Raw genomic sequence first — 24351 nt, forward strand, 5'->3', positions numbered from 1 at the left:
AATTCGTAAAAATCAGTTTGGGAATTATTGCTATCTTAAAAATATTAAGTCTTCCAATCCATGAACATGAAATGTTTTCCTTTTTATTTAAATGTTTAATTTCTTTCAACAATGTTTTGTAGTTTTTTAGTATGCAGGTCTTGTATTTAACTTTTAAAAATTGTATTCCTAAGTATTTTATTCCTTTTGATTCTATTCTAAATGGAAGTTTTCTTAATTTCATTTTTGGATTGTTCATTGCTAGTGTACAGAAATACAATTGATATTTGTATATTGAGCTTGTATCCTGTAACCTGCTAAACTTGTTTATTAGTTCTAATAGTTATTTTTGTGGCTACCTTAAGGTTTTCTCTCTATAACACCATGTCACCTGCAGTTAGTTTTACTTCTTCCTTTCTACTCTCAACGCCTTTTATTTCTTTTTCTTGCCTAATTGCCCTAGCTAGATCAATGTCAAATAGACATGGTAAGAGTGGACGTCCTTGTCTTGTTCCTGATCTTAGGAGTAAAGCAGTCAGTCTTTCACCTTTAAGTATGGTGTTAGCTGTGGGCAGCAGATTTTTTAAAAGACCTTTTAAGCTCCCTAATACCTTCTGTATTTATTTAAAAGTTGTCTACAAGATATTATGGTAGAATACATTGGTTCATTAGACCTTGGCAAAGGCAAATTCTGTGAAGAAGGAAGTATATCATCTTGTGAGACACTTACCAGGAGCCTCTGTGGCATATTTTTCCCCACTTGCTTGTCTTGGCATTTTTGTTGAAAATAGTCAGCTGATTTTCAACAGTTCTATTCCATTGACCTATATGTCTAACTTTATGCCAACATAAGGGGGATCTCAGGAAATAATTTCTAGAGGAAGTAGCTGAGACCTTAAACATAAATAAAGTTGACCATGCAAAGGGGAAGAGAGTGTTCTGAGTGATAGAAATATCAAGGCAAGTGAAGGCATGGCCTGCCTGAGAAACCCAATACTGCAGTGGGTATACTTCAAGGAAATGGTGCTAAGAGATGATGCTGGACAGGTGGGCAGGGGCTAGATTATGAAGGGCCTACATGAGGCCTGTTTTCATGTTTAAACTTTGCCCTGAGAGCAATCAGAAATCATCCAAGCATTTTAAGAAGGAAATTTTTAAAAAGCAGAGATGGAAATGAGATAATCTGATTTGCACTGCAGGAAAATTAGGATTCTAGTTTGGGCTACTAATGGCCAGAAAACTAGTTAGAGAATATTGCAGTAACCCAGGAAGAGATGATAATGTATTGGATGGTGTAGTGGCAGTAGAGCTGGAGATAGAGAGGTTCTAAAGAGATTTAGGAGGTGGAATTGGATATTAGAGAAAGAGGAGGCAAGGATGATTACTAGATTCTTATCTATAGCAAATGGGTAAATGATATTGTTCTTTACAGATTTGAGGAATACAGGAGAAATAGTTGGGAAAAGATAATCAGTTTTACCTTGGAGATACTGAGTTTGAGGTGCTTACAAGACACCCAGGTGGGTATTTCTAATAGGTAGTTGGATTTGATGCTTAGAGCACAGGAAAAATGGCTAGCCAGGGTCTATATGGTAGCTATAGATATTATATAGTTATTGAAGACATAGCAGGGGATAAAATTCATTCATTCAATAGATAGTCATTTACCAATTCACAGTATACATTTAGAGATGGCACATAAAACTAATCTTACTCTACTCTCCAAAACACCTCTGACTCTCTTGTATTTTGCCTTTTCTCTCCCTATCTTTCCTTACCCTCCCCTTACACCAAAACAATAATTTCATTTATCTTACTGAAAAGGGAGTAATGTATATTGTAAGAGTATTATCATTAGCTTCTCATTCTTCACTTATTCTTAAGTGTTGATGTTAGAAAGATTTCTTTTTGCAAAGGTAACATTGCACTATTACCATAATTGTTTCAATTTTAGTGTCTTAAAGACTTTTCTACATGATCCTCTTGTGGAGTGGAGCAAACCAGTGAAAGGGCATTCCAAAGCACCACTGAATGAAACTGGGGAAGTTGTCAATGAAAAGGTTAGTATAAGATGTAGCTTAACGTGAGCTGTAGTTCTCATCTCTACAAATGAGGATTCTTTTGATTACTCTGAAATCTGGTTCTCTAGTATGAAAATGCCATAAGTTCATCATTACTAATGTTAACATTATTAGCATTTGTATAATAAACAGAGTTCAGGGCATACTTGTTTAACCATGAGATATAGTGGGAAAAACTTGAGCACAAATTGCCTAAACTGACAGAGTAGCAGGTATGAGCTTTAATATCACGATACCAGTGTGCCACAATCTATCTTGACAAATGCAGCAATTCACTTCTTGCTATAATTAGTAGAAGCATCAAAGTTTACAGTCAATTAGTTATTTTTAATACGTTAGAATAGGTTGAGGATTATTTTTCCATTTACATGCTCACATTTGTATTCTGATATACTTTCTTAAGAAAGAAATGTGGGCCAGGCTCAGTGCTTCATGCTTGTAATCCCAGCACTTTGGAAGGCCAAGGTGGGAAAATTGCTTGAGGCAAGGAGATCGAGACCAGCCTAGGCAACATATAGTAGAGAAATTTTTTCTTTACAAAAAAAATTTAAAAATTGGCCAGGTGTGGTGGCACAGGCTTATAGTCCCAGCTACTTGGGAGGCTGAAGCAGGAGGATCACTTGAGTCCAGGAGTTCAAGGCTGCAGTGACCTATAATCATGCCACTGTACTCCAGCCTGGGTGACAGAGCAAGACCTACCCTCACTTAAAAAAAAATAAAAAAGAAATGTGTAGAATTCCAAGAAGCTCACTTAGAACTTTCATTTCCATATATTAACATAATGTAAATATTAGGCATTAGAGCATTGTTGTTATTGTTAGGATACTTATTCAAATGTTTAAGTCCTAAACACTTTCAAGGCAGATTTTTTTAAATTATTTTTTTTTTCTAGAATTGTAACATGGAAAGAATTATCTGTTATTTTATGTAGCCCAGATACATGTACAAGCAGTTGTTAAATCAATATTGCGAGCCTCAAAATCAGTCTCAAGTTAGTGTATTTGTTTCATTTCTTCTTTTTCTGTATTTGCTCTTATAAAAGGGGTTATCGATCAGTAAAATGGTATTAACGTGTATTAAATATCATAATATCACAAAAGGCAGTTATTCCAAATTATCAACATCCACATGTTATTGGGTCCTTAGCCCTAATGATTTTCTGTTCTTTTGTTAGGCCAAGACCCATGTTCTTGACATCGAGCAGCGACTACAAGGTGTAATCAAGACCCGAAATAGAGTGACAGGGCTGCCATTATCTATTGAAGGACACGTGCATTACCTTATACAAGAAGCTACTGATGAAAACTTACTATGCCAAATGTACCTTGGTTGGACCCCATATATGTGAAATGAAATTATTTCGAAGAATATGTTAATCTAAAATTCATGCATTTGGTATTAATCTGTGGTTGTATCTTTTCAATTCTAAAGTATAAGTTTATGTTCTTAGAGCAACTGGTATTATTTCTCCTTGATTTTTAATTATATTTAAAATAATATATGTTCAGTTATTAAGAAATAAACATCTTTCTTAATACCTACTGTGTATTATAACTGTAACTAGAGAAATGGAACGTCGTGTGTTCTTATGGTCGAACAATATATTTGCAAGAAGCAAACCAGCCTAGTTTCATTTCACACTTTTATTGATTGCCTTTTAAAAGTACTAGCATAGTGTAAGGATTCATTTGAACAACAATGTAATTACACGGAATAAATCCTGTGGATATGACACTGTGCTAGAGTTGTGCACGGAGCTACCTCTCCTGCCCTTGGGGAACTGACAGACTAGTGAGAGTCAGAGAGAGAGAAATGTAAATAGTACAATCATCAAGTTCAATTAAAACTCTTTTTTTGGTATGTTCGAAAGTGTATTAGGGAAAAAAAACCATAAACCAAGAAGCATGAATATGAAAACTAAAATATTCTTTAATTTTAAAGATGCTCCCATAGTGTAGGTATATCAGAATGCAGAGTCCAGTGATCCTGAAAGACAGCAATACTTAAAATTCCAAGAGATTTTAAAAACTTCAATGTTTTTAAGTTTTTTTGCATAAATTTTCTTGCAGATTTAAAAGAAGTGAAAATAATTACAAAATAATGGGGTTATTACATTCAAATAAATGCAAAACTCTTTAATTAAAACAAAGATAATTGAAATTGTGATGGGGAAAAATATGATAAACCATGAGGCATGAATGTGAACACAACACCATGGCCTTCTAGAGGATAATGTTAACAGTTAAGGCAGGCAAGGCGCGAGGATGGGGGGACGTGGACGGGGTAATTAAGAATATTTTTCAACAAACAATTTTGAAAAGAACATTTTTAAAAGAAACGTTAGGTTTAAATCTCGAGACCTTGCCAAATCTGTGTTGAAAAATACTGAGATGAGCAATTCCAGGAGACAGAAGCAGCCAGGACAAAAATCAGTGTTCAATACCCTTCCAATAGTCTCGTGCATTTTCATACCACTTCTAAACTCACTTACGTATCACAGCTCCATCAGCTGGCATTTTCAGAACTAAGTCTAAACACATGCCCAACCTCCTCAGCGATCTCCCACAAAACCCCCAGGGAGCCCCACGGCGCCGAGCGGCGGGGCGGGGGAGGCGGAACCAAGGGAGGACGCGGCCTCGGGAGCTGCCGCTCTAGGCCGGCGGGCCTCTCTATGGTCGGGCGGGCTGAGTGTTGTCATCTGCAGAGCGACGGCCGGAGGAGGCGGCGGCGTAGGCCCCGGCGGGGCGTTTGGTTTCGGTTTGGCCCTGACTGGAATTGGTGTTGACGGTCGAAATGGGAGTCCCCAAGTTTTACCGATGGATCTCAGAGCGGTATCCCTGCCTCAGCGAAGTGGTGAAAGAGCATCAGGTGGGTGAGCGAGGGGCAGCGCCTCTGAAGGCCGAGAACCCGGAGCTACGGGGCCCTCTCTCCACCCCAGCACTGGGGCTTTCCAGCCTCCCCTTTCTGCTTGTCTGCCGGATGAGCGGCATAGGAAGGGGGACAGAGGTTTGAGGACGCTCGGATGGCCTGAAAGCGGGCAAAGACGCAGGTTGCATTTCTGTGGGGAGAGTCGCGGGGGTCAGGGCAGGTCTGACAGCTCTTCTGCCGGGGCATAACCTTCCGCGACTCCAAAATTAAGTCCTGGGAAGGAACGCTTTTAACGAGTTCTCCCCCTTTTTCCCCCCCGGGAGCTGCAGCTTGCCTTTTTCCTTATAGACGCCGCGAGGCTGGAACCGATCTCCTCGGAGGCCCCCACCCCCAAAGAAACAGACTCACGAGCAATAACAACCGCCTCCGCAGTCGAATCACCTTGTTTACTTTCCCTTAGCAAGAGCTGCATCCCCCCCGCATACCCAGCGCCTAGACTTTTTGACGTAGCAGGTGGTTCACATTTATGATGCTTTTTGTTACATGTATTCTGTTCTCTTAAAGACAGTACCAATCCCCTATTGCCAAAACAAACATAGAGCACTTGGACAGGGGAGTGGGGGGCGATTCATTATTTGGTGGCTTCACTGTGTGTGTATGAGAGAAAGAGGAACAGATTGTTAGAGCATTAATAGTACTACTACTATTTGGTATATAATGAGCCCGGGGCAACGTTTATGTATAGATTCCAAAATGTAGCTGATATATTGGAACTGTGGAAAGAGAAGAAAAAGCAGTCGTCTATTAGGTAAACTAGACTTTGGGTGATACTTCAGTGTTGTCATATTTAATGAATTTGATAGATCTCTTGTGTGTTTTATGTTTTACAGAAAAAAAAATCAGTTTTGAAATTTGCATAGCTGATTGAATTAGTTTTGGTGGGTAGCACTGCATAAACAGTGGGGGAAAATAATCCGGCAAACACCATCATGCTATTAAGTTATGGTTTAATCTTTTTAAAAAGTACTTATAAGCATGAAGGTAGAGCTAAACTTCTGGAAAGGATTCTTTGTTGAATTCCAGTCAGATTTGATATATGAGAAAAAGCTTACAAAAAATTCCAAAATGCTAGCTTACCTTTAATTTATTTGAAACATAGGTAGGTTTAGGGTGACTTTTTCCGGAGAGGAGGTTTCAAAAGGATACCAGTGCATTGCGGAAATGGAGACAAGTAACTTTGCCTTTTCCTGGATCCTTCAGTCATCCAATATTCGAGTACCTGCCATGCATCAGTCACTTTATCTCTAACGTGCAAAAATAATGTGATTGTTATTCAGAATGGTTGATAATATATAATTTGTAATATTTTTATTCTGTACTTTTTGGCACAGAGTTTGGTTTGGTGACAATATCTTGGATTCTCTCCATCCTGAGGAATTTTGTTACTGAAGAACAAAAATAATCTCTTTAAGACAACTTTATGACATGGACATTAAGTTAAAGTTTTGTGAAAGCTTTACTATGGATAGAAGCTGGGAGTAGGATTATTTTAAAATTCTTCTGTAAATAAACTTTAATACTTGGTCCATCGAAGTGATGTCTTTCAAAAATGTTTGATTAAAAAGAGACAAAAAGGCTACCAGCTTCTCTCTCAAGCAGAACTTAACTTAAAGATGATAATGCCTAAATAAGTCACAGTAGTTCAAAAGCTGGGGAAAGGGGTTGGGAGGAGTGGATTTCTAGGACAACAGCATAGTTTTTCAGTCTCTCTGAATCATCACATAAAAACAAAAGAAAAACTAGATAGCAATTTTATTTTTAGAAACGAAGTCTTGCTTTGTGACCCAGGATGGAGTGCAGTGGTGCAATCGTAGCTCACTGCACCCTCAAGCTCCAGGGCTCAAACAATCCTCCACCTCAGCCTCTGAAATAGATGGGACTACAGGTGCACACCACCATGCCAGGTCAATTTTTTTTTCTTTCTTTTTTTTTTTTTTTGTAGAAACAGGATCTTGCTATGTTGCTCAGGCTGGTCTTGAATGCTTGGCCTCAAATGATCCTCCCACCTTGGTCTCCCAAAGTGCTGGGATTACAGGCATGATCCATCACACCTGGCCTAGATAGCAAAATTTAAAATCCATAGAACAATTACAAGAAACCATGTGGTATGGAATCTGCATGAACCCCAAAGTATAACTAAGTGAAACGACCTACTAATAGCTTCTAGACCCAATCAGTGTTGGCATCTGTGCTAGAGGAAGAAGGAAGCGATGGGGCAACATCTGATGGACTTGAGAAGTGGAGAATTCCAAAATAGTCAACAGGTATTCACGAAAAGATTATGCTGGCCAATGAGATAGTAGTAGCTGAAATTAAGGGGTTTTATTCTCTCCAGTATAGACTGAGTGAAGGGTCTACCATAAGAAAGACCAAAGCAGCAATAGTCTACTTCCTATGAACTGTCAAAACTAACTTGCAAAGGCACCATTCTAGGGCAGAGCCCATCCTAAGGGGAAACTGCTGTGAGTGGAATAAAATTTTATCATGAAAGGGGCAATAGGGACAAGAAAAGAGAAGAAGATGTTCCACGTAACAGTGAGGGAGAGGGCCGGGGGTGGTGGCTTACGCCTGTAATCCTAGCACTCTGGGAGGCCTAGGTGGGCGGATCATTTGAGTTCAGGAGTTCAAGACCAGCCTGAGCAAGAGTGAGGCCCCGTCTCTACTAAAAAAAAAAAAAAAAAAAGAAATTAGGTGGACAACTAAAAATATACAGAAAAAATTAGCCGGGTATGGTAATTTTTATGCCTGTAGTCCCAGCTACTCGGGAGGCTGAGGCAGTAGAATTGCTTGAGCCCAGGAGTTTGAGGTTGCTGTGAGCTATGATGACACCACGGCACTCTAGCCTGGGCAACAGAGTGAGGCTGTCTCAAAAAAAAAAAAAAAAAGTGAGGGAGAGTCACAGAGTCAAGAAATCTTAGAAAACAAACCACCATATTTTTTAACACTACTCAAAAACAGCAGAAGAGGAGGGAGCTTTGTGAAGTTAAAGCTTTCCTGAACCCCTAGTCATTTTAAAAGTTCAAGAAAATTAAATTCACATAAAAATGAGCAACAGAAAATACTGAGGGCAAATCACATACAAAGTTATTATAGGAGAAAAAGGAAACAGAATAATATCCCTACAGACAATAAAAACTTGCAATAAAAACATGCACACAAAACACCAAAACTGTAACTATCTCAGAATGTGCTAAAAGGCACTAAGAAATGATCTAAGACATGAAAGAACAGCGTATATCAATTATGAAAACTCAGGCATGAGATGACAGACCCAAAGAAAATTAGAAATAAATGAAAAAAATCATTTTAAAAATGAAGCCTAAAATAGAAGCAAGGCAAAAGTGAATGATGCCATTAGAGAAAAGAAGTAGAAGGTGGAAAGAAGAAATTTTATTTTTTAATTAATTTATTTTTTAATCTTTTGTTATGTTTCTGTTTCATAGTCCCTATTTTAAGAAGAAATTTTATTTTTAATTAACTTTTTAATCCTTTTTTGTGTTTCTGCTTCATAGTCCCTATTTAAGAAGAAGAAATTATTTAAAATAAAAAAGATTCTAGAGAAAGTAACAAATAAGAAAGATAGGCAAAGAAGACAAATAATAGAGAATAATAGAGAAAAAGAAAACCAAACAACATAACAGAACAAATAATAAAACTGTAATTAAAATGTTCCTGAAATTAAAAAAAAATTGAAACTATTATTAGAAGAATAATATACCATGTTCCTGACAATATTGATTCAGATGACCAATACCAAGACATATTCTGGTAAAAGTATAGGACTTTAAAGAAAAAGAGAAGGACTAGTGGCTTCAGTTGAGGGTTCCTGAATTGAAAACAACATGTCTTTCCCTGTTAGTGTCCCCCCAGCCATTGAAGGAGGAAAAAAAGACAAAATGTAGATAGCTTTGTAAATCTGAAACTTTCCTTCTGTTGTTTCATTTTATTGGAATTAGTTGCTAGTGGTGTTTTAGAGTCAGTAACACCACCACTGGAGAAGGGAGGGGAGAACAATTCCAGAGACATTTTTTCAAATAATTATCATTTTTGCTCAACCACCAACTCATCCTTTACCCATCTTCAGAACTTGGAGCTTATAACTTACAAGGATCAGGTACAGCAATTCCAGCTTCTGATGCAGTATCTTGGGTTTGATTTAGGCTACCATGTTTTATCCATCAGTAACAAAACCATTTACTCTCTTGTAGAAATCTGTGGTCAGCTAATACCTTCCATTCTTAGGCTTTTTTGAGGGGAGTAGATTATAAATTTTTAGAGCATATGCAGTTTTCTTGGTGATTATAATCCAGCACAGTGCTGTTAAAATGGCTAAGATTTATTAAGTACTTGCCATGTACAAGACACTGTTTTAAGTGCTTTGCATGCATTCATTTATTTAATCATAGCAATCGAAGCTCCATTTTATGGCTGAGAAAACTGAGTCACAAAAGATTGAATTATCCGAAGTCATTACATAGCTAGTAAAATAAGTGTTGGAGCCAAATTTAAACTGAACAGAATTTCTCTCAAGCAGTGGGATTTTTTTTCATTACTGCCCCTCTAGAAAGCTCTTTAGAATTATTTTTTCCCTAATCACTGCCCCCAACTCCACCAAATTTTTATACTTCAGATATACTGTATATCTATGTACAGTGGTGCTTTATTATGCAAACTCCATACCCCCACCCTATACAACAATTTTGGTCCACTTGAGAGCCATATTATTAGTGTTGGTAATGCATGCTCTAGAGTCCGTGTTGTTTTAAAAATTATAGTAAAATATACATAACAAACTTTACCATCTTAACCATTTTTAAGTGTACAGTTCTGTAGTGTTAAATGCATTCACATTGTTGTGCTAAGGCTGTAATTTTAAAATGAATCTTCTGTGCATTATGCTAAAAAAATGCTTCTAGGTTATGAAAACCTAAACTTAGGGAAAACAAGTTGACATGTACATTTTAATGTGTTTGCTGTTGTGTAGGGAGCTTATCTGTCTTATTCTTTACTATATTCACTATGTTACTGTATTTACTGTATTTCTCCACCCCTAGCATGTTGTGTGGCACATAATGGTGTTCAGTAAATATTTATTATGTGAATTTATTATCTATAGCATATTATATAATCTATAAAACATAGCATATAGAATTGTATATTAAAATATACATGATATATTGCTATATTTTAAAACAGTTGTTTTTTTCTTAATGAAGCAACAAAACCTTGAGATTGTTTAAACAGTATTAAATAACTGGAAAAGAAGAATTATTGACAGCTCTTTTAATCGGTCAAATGTATATTGTTTTTATGTAAAGGGCATCTTGAAACAACATTAAGTGAAATAAAAAAGACTAACAAAAAGAAAATGATATTTTGAGATTAGACACTAAGATATTAATACTTAACCACAATTTAAAGCAGTAAGAGGACTGTGAGGGCTGTCCAGAAAGTATCCAGCCGTTGTTAATATAACAAGAAGGGTTTGCAAGACATCAGTGTATCCTGACAGCCAAGGCGAGTGGACTGTAATGCGCAGCGTAAACAATGACGCCTTCACTGTACCAGTCAGTGGATTGCTAGATGCCAATGAGTGAGCATCTGTATTGTGGCCGTCACATTCAAAGTAACTGAGCGAGTAGAGCAACAGATCTGCATCAAATTTTGCATTAAGCTTGAACATTCCTCTGTGGAAACTATTCAGATGATTCAGAAGGCTTTTGGGGACAATACAATGAGTGCAGCGCAAATAAAAGTGTGGCACAAACGCTTCAAAGATGGTCAGGAATCTGTTGAAAGTGATCCACCTTCTGGAAGGCCTGCAGCAAGCAGAACACGTGAGAATGTTGAACACGGTTGGTTAAATTAAGATGCTGGGAGAACTGTGAGGTCCCAAGGTGAAGGGGAATGAGCTATTGTCCTATGTACAATGTTTCTTGTATTTTATATCTTCTTCAATAAATGTCTCTATTTTTCATATTACATGGCTGGATACTTTCTGGACAGACCTCCTATAACTACATACTCCAAGTTATTGGTATAGGATACATGCGTTAGTCACATTCAATGAAGGGAGCACTTCATTTGTTTATTAATTTATTCATTAAATATTTTTTATTTGCTACTTTGTGTCAGGCAGTGTGCTGAGAGTTCTAAACAACCAAATCAGAGACCTTGCTTTGAGGGACGCACAGGTTAGCAGAGGAGGACCGAACCATACACTTAAGCATTCAGCAAAAATGTATTGAACACCTGATAATTTGCCAGGTACTCACATGCATTGAGAACACAAAAATAAGATATGGTTCCTGCTTTCAAGATGCTAACTCTTAAGACAGATTTGAAAAACAGAAATAGCAAAAGCTAACATTCAGAGGATGTTTACTTGCTTTATTAAGTGAAGTAAGAGTGGTATGTGCAAGATACAGCATAAGGAAGTAAGGGAAAGCCAAAGATTCTTGAGGTGGATCTTGAAGAAGGATGAGTCAAAATCCAGAAGGTCAGTAGAGGGAGGAGGAGCAGGAAGAACAGGAAAGCATTTCAGGAAGTAGAAGCAGCATCTGTAAAGTCACAGAGGTTTGAAACAGGCCAGCATATTTAGAGCTTCCCAAGTAATTTACTATAGTTAGCTTGTATATGTAGAAACAGGAAAGAATCATTCAGGACCTTCTATGGTGTTACAGATTTGTGGTATCCTGTGGGTTTAAGTAAGGAAGCAATACGATCAGATTATGTTTTAGAAAAATGGCTCAGCTGTGAGGAGACAGAAAACTAAGCAAGCAGTCCAGTTGAAAAACTGAGGGCATGATCCAATGCAGGGGATCTAGGGATGGAGAAAAAGATGAGATTGCTTAAGACAATGGCAATGGATAAGATGGTAAGATTCCAGAAGCATATTAGATGTTAAGTTAAAAAATAAAATACCTCATTGACTAATTAGATATGGGGTTGGGGGTCCCAGGAGGAGAGTATAAAATAGTCTTGAAATTACTAACTTGCAGATGTACAATAACCTTGGGAAGAGAAACTACATTATCAGTATTATCTCTGTGCAGTAGTAAAAATTCTGTGTGTTCTCACTTTTTTCACTGCATTGGTCAGTGATTACTTAATCATTCTGTGTCTTTCTTACTAATCTGAAACCTAAGAAAATTTTTAAAATTTTCTAAAAGGAAAATTATAGTGGGGTTTTTTTAGATTATAAAAAACATATTAATGTGTTCATTATAACATAATTTAGATAATACAGAAAGATAAAAACTATTACAGTCTAAAGCAAAATAAAAAGCAACTGAAATTTCACTATCCAGGGTTAACCACTAGTAACATCTTGTTTCTATATACTTCCTAACTTTTCTATACAGATACACATGTAAATAAATATTTGCCATAAACAGGATAATAATATACCTTCTGTCTTATACCCTACTTTTATCACTTAACCATACATATTATACACATTCCGTGCCAAATATGAATGTATATAATAATTTTAATTCCTGTGTTCTTTATCTCACAGCAACCTCAAACTCCTGTGCTTAAGCGATCCTCCTGCCTCAGCCTCCTGAGTAGCTGGGACTACAGGCATACTCCACCACTCCCAGCTAATTTTTTCTGTTTTTAGTAGAGACGGGGTCTCACTCTTGCTCAAGCTGGTCTCAAACTCCTGAGCTCAAGCAGTCCTACTGCCTTGGCCTCCCAGAGTGCTAGGATTACAGGCGTGAGCCACCAGGCCTAGCCTGCTATTCTATTGTATGTATGTAACAGCATCAATTTTCTATTTTTATCTTTTCTGAAAAATACTGCCATGAATGTTTTTGTACTTACATCTTTGTAAGTTAATCATTTCTGATTATTTTTCAGGATAAATTTCAAATAGTAGAAATCCTGGTTCAAAGATATACATGTTTCAAATTTTGATACATACTTTCAGATTAGTTATACCAATTTATATTCCCAACCCAGACTACTGGGTTGGGAATATAAATTTTTCTTTTCTAGCTGAGTGACTTTCCTCTTCTCTAAAATGGGGATGCTAAATATTTATCTTTTAAGGCTATAATTACATGCTTGCTTCGGCAGCACCTGTACTGAAAAAGGTTATAGTTAATTGAGAGAACGAATATAAATATTTAGCCCAATGTTTGGTACCTAATAAATGCATAAAAAATGCCAGCTATTGCTTTTAATAGCATGAATTCTGCATTTCCCCCAAACCTTACCAATACTGTGTAACATCAGTCTCTTCAGTCTTTGCTAATGTAGGGAAAATGATGTATCATTTTAATTTGAAATTTTGGGAGATGAGCATCTTTTCATATGCTTATTAGACTTTTTGTTTATTTTTTGAAATTGCTTTGCATTTTCTATGATTACTTAGAGATTTTGCTTTTTGTTATATTTGAGAATTTTTTGTTATTAGAGATATTGACTGTGTACTGATTTACAAATATTTCCCTGCTTTTTGTCATTTTCAATTGAATTTGTTTATGGCACTTTTTTAACTCTAGGTTTAAAGTAATACATTTTTAGCTAGCCAACTCCACCATTTGTTTGCTTTATGATTTCTGGCTTTCCCCACCCTAACAGCATCAAAATATTTGTATATAATTTTTTTTAGTTATATTTCTCACAGTAAAAAGGTTAATCTTTCTGTAATTTATTTTGTTAGAAGTTGAGATGGAGTTTTATTTTGTTTCCAAATGGTTAGGTAGGTACCCCAACCCTTTCTTTACTGATTTGAAATACTTTTTTTTTTTTTTTTTTTTTTTGAGACATAGTTTCACTCTGTTGCCTGGGCTAGAGCGCCATGGCATCAGCCTAGCTCACAGCAACCTCAAACTCCTGGGCTCAAGCAATCCTACTGCCTCAGCCTCCCAAGTAGCTGGGACTACAGGCATGTGCCACCATGCCCAGCTAATTTTTTCTATATATATTTTTAGCTGTCCAAATAATTTCCTTTTATTTTTAGTAGAGATGGGGTCTCACTCTTGCTCAGGCTGGTCTCGACCTCCTGATCTTGGGTGATCCACCCACCTCAGCCTCTCAGAGTGCTAGGATTACAGGCGTGAGCCACCATGCCCGGCCAAAATACTTCTTATATACTAAATTTCCATATACACTTGGATTATTCTAGACTATGTGGTTCAATCATACTGTCTGTTTTATAACTTTTAATTCATCTAGAGCAAATTTTCCTTCATTACTCTTCTTTTTAATCCTCTTCCTGGCAATTATTGCATATTTATTCTCCTAGGGAAACTTTGGGATCATTTTATAAAGTGCTCCCCATCACAAAAATCACACTGAGGTTTTGTTTTTTTTTTTTTTTTTTTTTTTTTTTTTTGAGACAGAGTCTCACTCTGTTGCCCGGACTAGAAGAGTGCTGTGGCATCAGCCTAGCTCACAGCAACCTCAAACTCCTGGGCTCAAGCAATCCTTCTGCCTCAGCCTCCTGAGTAGCTGGGACTACAGGCATACGCCACCATGCCTGGCTAATTTTTTTTTCTATATATTTTTAGTTGTCCAGATAATTTCTTTCTATTTTTTTTTTTTTAGTAGAGATGGGGTCTCACTCTTGCTCAGGCTGGTCTTGAACTCCTGAGCTCAAGCGATCCTCCTGCCTCGGCCTCCCAGAGTGCTAGGATTACAGGCCTGAGCCACCGCGCCCGGCCCACATTGAGATTTTGATTGAGGTTTTCAGATTTCTTGAAACAAATAGTAACTCTTGAATGTACTTTAGAAATCTCATAATAATTGTCATTTCAGTTGAGCCTTTATCTGTTACTCAGTAAGAACATTTAAAAATTTTTCTGTGTAGTACAGTACTATACAAATGGGTGTTTTTATGATGTTCATTGATTCAAAGACCAAAACTTTTCACCCCCAAAGCTCAAAGGCATGCCATTTTCTCAGTAATAGAAAAATGTGTTACCTGTACATGGTGTAAAACTTGAATTACTGTTTCAGCAGTTGTTTTTATTATGTTTATACAGGGATTGCCCGTCATGTTTTAATGTTTGAAAATTCAAATTATGTAAGGCAGACTCTATTCTAAAATTTTTTTATTACAGTAGATATCATAACTATTTAGTTATGCCCATTTCAGTTCCCTGTTAGTGTATATTTGTTTCAGTAGTGTTCCTCTTACTTGCTCACAAATATTTAAATAAAGGAAAAATAAATGAGCACCAGAGCCATTGGGTCTTTTTATAAAAGTAGATGTCAGTCAAAGTTTAGAAAGTATTTAATACACATATCACAAACAAATCAGTTTTCCAGGTTTTAACGTTTCCTAAATTTCTTCAATAATCTAAGTTTTTAAAAATTAACCAATCAGTGACTCTGTTTTAGTGAAACTAAATATATAATAAGGCTTAAATGATATGTAAAATCTTTCAATAATCATGTACAAAGAGCCTTTTGATATAAATGGGCATTATGTTACCCATTTATAGAGGAAATTGGGGCTTTGGGAAATTAATGTCAAGCAGTAGAAAAGAAGGACACTAGTATTTTGAGTACCAAATGAACCAAACATTTTTATTTTGGATTTGGTATCTTATTTTGAATAAGTAGATAATTTCCTGACAGTAAACTCGATCAAGCCATTGGTGCATTATATCACCAGGTAATGTCTCGATATTACCAATTCCTTCTGGTTTTTTTTTTTTAACTTTTCTTTATTCACCTGTGATTGTTTATTCAGTTTTTATATAATCAGAATGCCCTGTATCCTGCTTTTTATCATTGAATAATCACTTTTCTCAGCTGGTAAGATATCTATGGTTGATTATAATTAATGAACTTGAGCATTTTCTTTTGTTTTTTAGATTCCTGAATTTGACAACTTGTACCTAGATATGAATGGAATTATACATCAGTGTTCCCATCCTAATGATGATGATGTTCACTTCAGAATTTCAGATGATAAAATCTTTACTGATATTTTTCACTACTTGGAGGTGTTGTTTCGCATTATTAAACCTAGGAAAGTGTTCTTTATGGCTGTTGATGGTGTGGCTCCTCGAGCAAAAATGAACCAGCAGCGTGGGAGGCGTTTTAGGTAAAACATTTATGTTTTATTTTAGCATATTATTTAGATTAAGAAAATATATTATTTTAAAGATAATCAACTTAGCACAATGCATATTCTGTTCATGTTTATTTTCTGCTCAAATTCCTCCAGAAATGGGAATATCTCATATTTTACCAGTCAAGTAACGAGTTAGTAATTCACGTGTCATTTGTCCAAGCATATGTTGGGTTTTATATAAAGTCATTCTTTTATTCTCTATCACAAGTTTTTTAAACTTCTCATTAATAATTTGGAAATGGTAGTACTGTAGTAGAGAAAAGCTCTTATAGTGGTCTACCCTGGGCTGGTAACTACAAAGTGAACTGAGAGATTATTCTAATGAGCACATTATTGACATTTAATTTAATTCAACAAACATTGAATGCCCAGACTCTGGGCTAGATCTGATTTTGACCGAGCATGCTCCAGATAGGACAGAAAGGCAAGAGAGATCAGAAGGTGATTGATGAACTGTGAGAAGAGAGCTGAGTTAGGATTCGCAGGATGTTATCAGCACCACTGTGTGAGGTAGTAGAAGTGAGAGAATCAGAAGAGGTTGTACATACAGGATTTTAAAGTCAAAATCTTGGACATGTGAAATATTTCTAAGTAACAATGGCATTAGGCTGTATCCCTGTTTATGAGTAGCAGAAGTAAAGTTAAGAAGGTTGTTAGAATTGAAGGCACAAAACCCTGAGTCCAGAGTGTTTGATAGGTCATTAGTATGATGAATCATTTAATGATAATGGCAGGTAAAGAATGGAAAAAGTACCTGTGCATCAAATGTGGAAATTACCAAGGGAGGTAGGAATATGCCTTGGAGAAGGCTACCAGTGAGAAGAAGAGGATGGCAGAAAGTACTGATTTAAATATCAAAAGAAAAAAGTTACTGAAACTGTTGGAAAGACTGAAATCCTTGAAGGCAAAGACCAGCTCTTACTAAAATTTAGATTCTCAAGTACTACCCAAGATTTACTTAATCTAAATCTCTAGTAGCTGGGAAACTCCTGAAAACTACTTTTTACCAGACTTCCCTGATATTAAACTACTTTTTGGGAGCCACTAACCTAGAAAATCTGGTATTCAGAAGGACTATATAAACTCACTGCATCAGACAGGGTTCAGTTCCAGGTAATAGAAAGCACTTTAGCCATTTTAAGCAGAAAGGATAAATACAGAGAATTAGGTGTTTATAAAAATCATCGTAAATCTGAAGAGTGGTAATCTAGGTGAGCCTTCAGACATGACTTCCAGAACCCCACCACAGAACTGATGCATCGGTGTCACTACTATTACCATATTCAGATAGGTGAGGAGTTTAGAGGCCCCCCACCAGAACAGGTGGCTCCAGGAACTTATTCCTTTTAGCTGTGATCCAGGGATTAAGAAGCTACTAAACTGTTAGCTCTAAGATATATCACTTTAGTTACAATTCAGCAATCATGACGCTACCACTGCATCTGTTAGTTCCAGAGCCCCAGTGCACCTGCTAGATCTATACTGGAAAAAACCAATGCCCTACTCCTTGCTTCTCAGTACCTACAAAGCTGCTGAATACTAGGATCATCTCTACCACTGTTGAAATATACACACACCCAGAGCCTCAGTGTCTCAACTGTCATGCAAGCATCACCACATTTCCACCTTCCACACCTTTTATAGAGGCATCTATTGACAAAGTCTAAGTCACATCCAGAAACCTAGCTGTAGGGAAGCCTGAGGGTTTTATTTTTCTTTTTAGCTTTCCAACCTCTCCAGTATCAAAAGGCAAACTAGAAGGAGAATTGAAAGGAAGGTGAGGGTCAGTCCACTATAACCACCACAAGCATTTCCTAAATACTGTGCTGGCATTGAGTTTTCCATGTTTCCCAGAAATTCCCCAGTCAGCTTTCTGTCATTCTCCACAGTGATGACATTCTCTATTCACAATCTTTAATTCTTCCTGTTTTATTCATTTCTATATCTGCCTTCTTTTATCTCTACCATGCCACTAAAATTTCTTTACAGGAGTACAAGATTATGGCTAAATCCAAAGAGTAATTCTTTTTTTATCTTCATTTATTCACAATTTCTTGAACTTAACCCTTTCCTTCACTTTCATGTAACCATGTTGTCTCTTTGCACCTTCATAGTCTTTTTGTCTTTTTCTTTTCCTCTGCTTTCTCTCTCTCTCTCTCTCTCTTTTTTTTTTTTTTTTTTGAAACAGAGTCTCACTCTGTTGCCCGGGCTAGAGTGTCGGCGTCAGCTTCGCTCACAGCAACCTCAAACTCCTGGGCTCAAGCGATCCTACTGCCTCAGCTTCCCGAGTAACTGAGACTACAGGCGTGCACCACCATGCCTGGCTAATTTTTTCTATCTATATATTTTTTTTGAGATAGAGTCTCTCTCTGTTGCCTGGGCTAGACTGAGTGCCGTGCCATCAGCCTAGCTCACAGCAACCTCAAATTCCTGAGCTTAAGCGATCCTACTGCCTCAGCCTCCCAATAGCTGGGACTACAGGCATGCGCCACCATGCCTAGCTAATTTTTTTTCTATATATATTTTTAGTTGTCCATATAATTTCTTTCTATTTTTAGTAGAGACAGAGTCTCGCTCTTGCTCAGGCCGGTCTGGAACTCCTGAGCTGAAACAATCCACCCACCTCGGCCTCCCAGTGTGCTAGGATTACAGGCGTGAGCCATCATGCCTGGCCCACCTCTGCTTTTTCTCTTAATGTTTCTTAAGGTTCTGTCCTAGGCCCTGCCTGAGCAATTTCATCCAATGGCTTTGATTACTATGTCTATGCTGATGACTCCCAAATTTATCTTTCTGGTAAATCTCTCTCTCCTGAGCTCCTGTATATCTGAATGCCTATTGAATGTCTCCTTTTGCATACCCCAGATATACTTCAGGTGTAAGAGGTTCAGAACTGAAGTTATCTTCCCCTCAAAACAACCTTTCTTCTATGTTTTCTATTTCAGTGAATAAAAACACTGTTCACCTAGCTGCCTAAACCAAAGTCCAAGAGTAATTTGGACTCCTCCCTCTTCCTCATTCTCCGCATCCAAGTCCTATTTATTCAGTCTCTTAAATTTGTCACATCTATCTACTCCTTTTCATCTTTAATACTACTCTTTCAGCTTAGACTACCATTATCTTCACCCAGATTACTTCAATAGTCTTAACCTTGGCCCTGTCCCAAACATTTTCTATATTACATCCAGATTAAATATTATGGCTATTTAATTATTTTTATCTCCCCACTAGACTATAAACTTTCAGAACAGAAATCATTTTTCTTTTGTTATATCCTAAGACCTTATCACATAGTAACATCAAATAACCATTTGTTCAGTCAAAGAAGGAAAGGGAAAAAAGAAGAAAGAATATGTTGCAGAGATTACAAATGATTTGATGTCTTTGGAGTTTTTTTTATATTAGAGAGGTTGGTGAGAGAGAGTTTAAATATGAAGAGTTTGTTCATCACAGAAATAGAATTCTACAGGGCACAGTGCTCAAAGCAGAGCTTTCTAACTTGTATGCTATGTGCCATACTGGTATGCTATAAAGGTATTACAGGAGAAGCCAGACAGGAATTGGGCACCTGTATTCAAATCCAGGTTACTCTGACTCTGTAACTCATATTCTTTGTAGTAAATTCCATTGCTTCAAAAATGAGATGATTTTGTCAACTGATGTCATTAATGTTATTAGGCTTTCATTTTAAAAGGTTTTAGTAGGAAACACAAAGATAAACATTATAATTTTATAATTATATTTTTATATAATATTCTTAGAGATCATTTTATGATAATGATCTTAAATGTATCATGATATAATGTTATTATGTAAGACCATTAAATATTTTCATTAAATGTTATATATATAATGAAAGTTTAAAGCTATACTTTTGATTTTATTTCTAGAGTGAATTTGCCATATATTTGTCATACAAATTACCTCATAAGTGTTTGTTATGGTCTGTGTGAGTTTTTTACCTTACTCTTAAGTAATGTCCTACTTCTATAGCCCTTACCTGGAAAATTCAATTTTTTAAATAAAAACAAATAATTCTGAGGCTCATCTTTATCAATCATAATCATTTCAAAACTTGTATACTTTTTAAACCTTAAAATTGATGAGTTAGTATTTTACTTTTAAAACATCTAAAGAACAGTTTATGTAAAGATCTTTATTTTTTTCCAGAAAGTTTAAGATTTTTTTTTCTCTTAACCTTTAAGGTCTGCAAAGGAGGCAGAAGACAAAATTAAAAAGGCAGTAGAGAAGGGAGAAACTCTTCCTACAGAGGCCAGATTTGATTCCAACTGTATTACACCAGGTACATTCACTGAGAGAAAAATTATGAGAGAATTGAAATCTAAAATATTTGAATATTTTTTCAAATCTATTTTTATTTTTATGCTTTATATATTTTGGCCTTAGGGTTCTATTTACTGTATTCTCCCACTTGTATCTACTTATGAGATGGTTTGGTCACCCTGGTTATAAGTGCTCCTATAAAGACCCACTATGGGGTTTTCAAATGTTGATAAGAGCAGATATGGACAAGAATCTGCCAGGTACACAGAATTCCAAACCTTGAAGGAACTTGTTAGATCTGCCAGTCCCATTCCTGCCTTTTATTGATACGAAAACAGACCCAGTAAAGTTGTGGTTTACCAAGTTCATGTAGGTAGCTTGTTGTATTAAGGCTAAGAAACTCGTTCTCCTAGTCCAGAGAGCTTACTACTCCACCTCTCAAAGGTAGTTAAGATTTCTGTGACTTTAACAGATTTTTCCTCTGAGATTGCTTAAAAAAAAAAAGATTTCTGTGAATTTAAGGAAAATGAATTTATCGGTGTCATGTTTAATTTTATATGCAGCAGCATACTCTATACTCCTAGGAGCTTTGTCTATCATCTTTATAATCCTTTACTTTGAACAAAAATATTTAAATCAACTTTCTCATAAATTCTTTACTTACAGTGGTAGTTTTCCCTTTCATTAAGTGCATTGGTCACACATTGCTCAATTTAATAACTAGTTTTATCATGATTGTGGTTTTAGACTATATTGCTTTTGACTATTGACCATCTGGGCTTTTCCTAAAATATAATTATTGAAGACTCAATTTCCAGATTAATCATAATTTTTCAGATTAATAGTAATAATTATTGACAATCTGATTGAAGATGTATGTCTTTAAAAAAAAACAAAACTTTAGAATCCAGCAGAAGAAATAGAAGGTCAAGGTTCTATTAGAGAGTTCAAATTCTGCCCTTATGTGAAAATACTTGATGCACAGTCCTGAGACAGTAGTAAAACTGCTTGACTTTCCCTGTGTGACACTGATTTCATTTAGGGTCACTAGTGACAATAAAAACAGTTGTGATATTTACAAGGGAAAGGTACAACGTTACTTGCTTTTCAAGATAAGCAAGAGAGCTTTTGACCTTCTTTGGAGATCCTATCCCTAGCTATTCCCTGGACACCCAGATTCAATAATATGTTGTCACTTTCCAGTGACAACATATTTTTTTGTCTTTCTATTTTTATGTCTTTCTTAGATTAACCTTTTTAAAACTTTTTATTTATAGGGACTGAATTCATGGCCAGGTTACATGAACATCTGAAGTATTTTGTAAATATGAAAATTTCCACAGACAAGTCCTGGCAAGGAGTTACCATCTACTTCTCAGGCCATGAGGTTATTACCTTTTTTTATTTAAAGAATTGTAAAAAATTTATTTAATATTCTGAAGCATAGCATAATACTACATTTTTTAAAACTTTATATTTAGACTCCTGGAGAAGGAGAGCATAAAATCATGGAATTTATCAGATCTGAGAAAGCAAAGCCAGATCATGATCCAAACACCAGACACTGTCTTTATGGTTTAGATGCTGATTTGGTAAGTATAATATTTATTTTTATTATAACCTTATGCCATTGTAGGTAAATATCTAAGAGACTTCATTTTTTTATAGGACATTTACTGGCTGTGGCAACAAATATTGGAGACATGATTGCTGCTTTTATCATTACCAAAGTTCTAAAATAATTGGAAAATGAGCTTTTTTGCCGTAGTTTATGATCAACAGGTTTCTATAGTTAGTCTATAGACCTAATGAACCCTGGTACTATGAATACTCTGCTGAGGTGAAGGAAGGGGTCCCTTTTTACTCTCAGGCTTTATACATGATTTTTAATTACCTCCTGATCTGGTAACTCCATGCCACAAATACCTTTGCTAGACTTTTTAAAACTTTTTATTATGGAAATTTTCAGGCATAAATAAAAATAAGCAAGACAGTATAATGAACCTCCTTGTGCCCTTCTACCTTAAATAATATTTAACACCAATCCCTAATCATCTGTCTCCTCATCCCCACCTCCCAAGATTATTGAAGCAAATCCCAGACATTGTCATTTAATCTGTGCATATTTCATAACGTTTCTTTAAATGAGAAGGATTTTATTTTAAATACATAACAATAGTGCCATTGTCCCACATAAAATAGAAATTAACAATCATTGCTTAATATAGAAATAAGCAGTTACTATCCTCATTTCCCTAATTGTCTTATAAATGTTTCCTTTTGTTTTGTTGTGTGAATCCAGACTAAAATAAAATAATATACAGGTACATTGCAATTGGTTTATATGTCTCAATAGACTTTTGACTGACTTTGGGCTTTAGAATACCATGTGAGAAAATTAACCGAAAGTACCCTCTTCCGTTTTTCTCTGGGTTTTTATGTACTGGAGCTATTCTGACCTCCAAGAGTCCTGCATTCTTTTATCACGGAAAAGTTGGTACTGTTCTGAAATAAGGAGATTAGGGACATTTACTAACCTCTTCTTCAGGGTATCAATTTCGAGAGAGAAGATTTAGATAAGTACACTCACTTTATCCCATTCATAACCTACAAATGGATCATGTATTTTGATATTTGTATATTTAATATGCTAATTGTTTATTATTATTCTCTGTATAGAAATGTTTTTATAATTGCTTTTGTGAACCTGATATTATAAAAAATGGGAGAACAGAAACATTTCTTAACTATTTTCAACAGATTATGCTTGGATTAACAACTCACGAGGCACATTTTTCTCTCTTAAGAGAAGAAGTTCGATTTGGTGGCAAAAAAGCACAAAGGTAAATCATACAGCATATATGTTGGAAAAAATAACAGAAGTGAAGCCTGGATATTAATCCCTTAACAAATTCATGGTCTGTAAATACTTCATGGGTTGCCTTTTTACTCTGTTGATAGTGTCCTTTGATGCACAAATGTTTCTAATTTTGATATCCAATTCATCAATTTTTTCTTTTGTTGCCTGTGCTTTCAGTGTAATAGCCTAGAAATTTTTGCCAAATCCAATGTCATAAAGCATTTTTCCTATGTTGTATTCTAAGAGTTTTATAGTTTTAACTTTCGTCTTTAGGTTTTTGATCCATTTTGAGTTAATTTTAGTGTGTGGTACAAGGTAAGGGTCCAAATTCATTGTTTTGCATGTGGATATCCAATCTGCTCAGTGCCATTTGTAGAAAAGACTGTCTTTTTCCCCTTGAATTTTTGGTCTTATGGTTGAAAATCGTTTGACAGTATATAGGAGGTTTTACTTCTGAGCTTTCTATTCTATTCCATTGGTCTACTTGTCCATCTTTGTGCCAATACTGCAGTGTTTTCATTACTGTGGCTGTGTAGTAAGTTTTGAAATCAGGAAGAATGAGACCCGTAACTTTATTCTTCTTCAAGATTGATTTGGTTATTCAGTGTCTCTCGAAATTCCATATGATTTTTTGGATGGGTTTTTCAATTTTTATGATAAAACATCATTGGGATTTTGATAGGCATGACATTGAATCTGTAGATCTCTTCGGGCAGTATTTATTTCTTGATGTTAAGTCTTCCAGTCTATGAACACAAGATGTCTTTCTGTTTATTTTTGCCTTCTTTAATTTCTTTCAGCAACATTTTGTAGTTTTCAGCATATAAATCTTTTGACTCCTTGGTTTACTCCTAAATATTTTATGCTTTATTCTGTTGTAAATGGAATCATTTTCTTAATTTCCTTTTTGGGTTATTCTTTGATGGTGTATGGAAACACAACTGATTTTTGTGTGTTGATCTTGTACCCTACAGCTATGCCGAATTCATTTTTTAACTCTAGTAGTATTTTTGTGGCATCTACGGTCTTTTCTATGTAAGAATCATGCTATCTGTAAATAGAGAGTTTTACTTCTTCCTTTCCAATTGAGATGCCTTTTATTCTTTTTTCTTGCCTAATTCTGGGTA

General features: G+C 35.9%; 2 protein-coding genes across 4 annotated transcripts in view; both read left to right on the forward strand.

Moving 5' to 3' along the window:
• The window catches only part of ATR (ATR serine/threonine kinase), a 115874-nt gene extending 112276 nt beyond the window's left edge, over window positions 1-3598 (forward strand). For both annotated transcript variants that reach the window (XM_069473139.1, XM_069473140.1), the window contains 2 exons: window positions 1934-2039; window positions 3235-3598. In XM_069473139.1, the coding sequence (XP_069329240.1) occupies window positions 1934-2039; window positions 3235-3408 (280 nt within the window). In that variant the 3' untranslated portion in view covers window positions 3409-3598. The remainder of the gene's footprint in view (window positions 1-1933; window positions 2040-3234) is intronic.
• A 1232-nt stretch (window positions 3599-4830) lies between these two features.
• XRN1 (5'-3' exoribonuclease 1) overlaps window positions 4831-24351 on the forward strand; it is a 116122-nt gene continuing 96601 nt past the window's right edge. For both annotated transcript variants that reach the window (XM_069473145.1, XM_069473144.1), the window contains exons 1-6: window positions 4831-4928; window positions 15821-16053; window positions 20286-20383; window positions 21642-21751; window positions 21846-21956; window positions 23125-23207. In XM_069473145.1, the coding sequence (XP_069329246.1) occupies window positions 4854-4928; window positions 15821-16053; window positions 20286-20383; window positions 21642-21751; window positions 21846-21956; window positions 23125-23207 (710 nt within the window). In that variant the 5' untranslated portion in view covers window positions 4831-4853. The remainder of the gene's footprint in view (window positions 4929-15820; window positions 16054-20285; window positions 20384-21641; window positions 21752-21845; window positions 21957-23124; window positions 23208-24351) is intronic.

The sequence above is a fragment of the Eulemur rufifrons genome, chromosome 7, assembly GCF_041146395.1.
Source record: "Eulemur rufifrons isolate Redbay chromosome 7, OSU_ERuf_1, whole genome shotgun sequence".
NCBI classification, from domain to species: domain Eukaryota; kingdom Metazoa; phylum Chordata; class Mammalia; order Primates; family Lemuridae; genus Eulemur; species Eulemur rufifrons.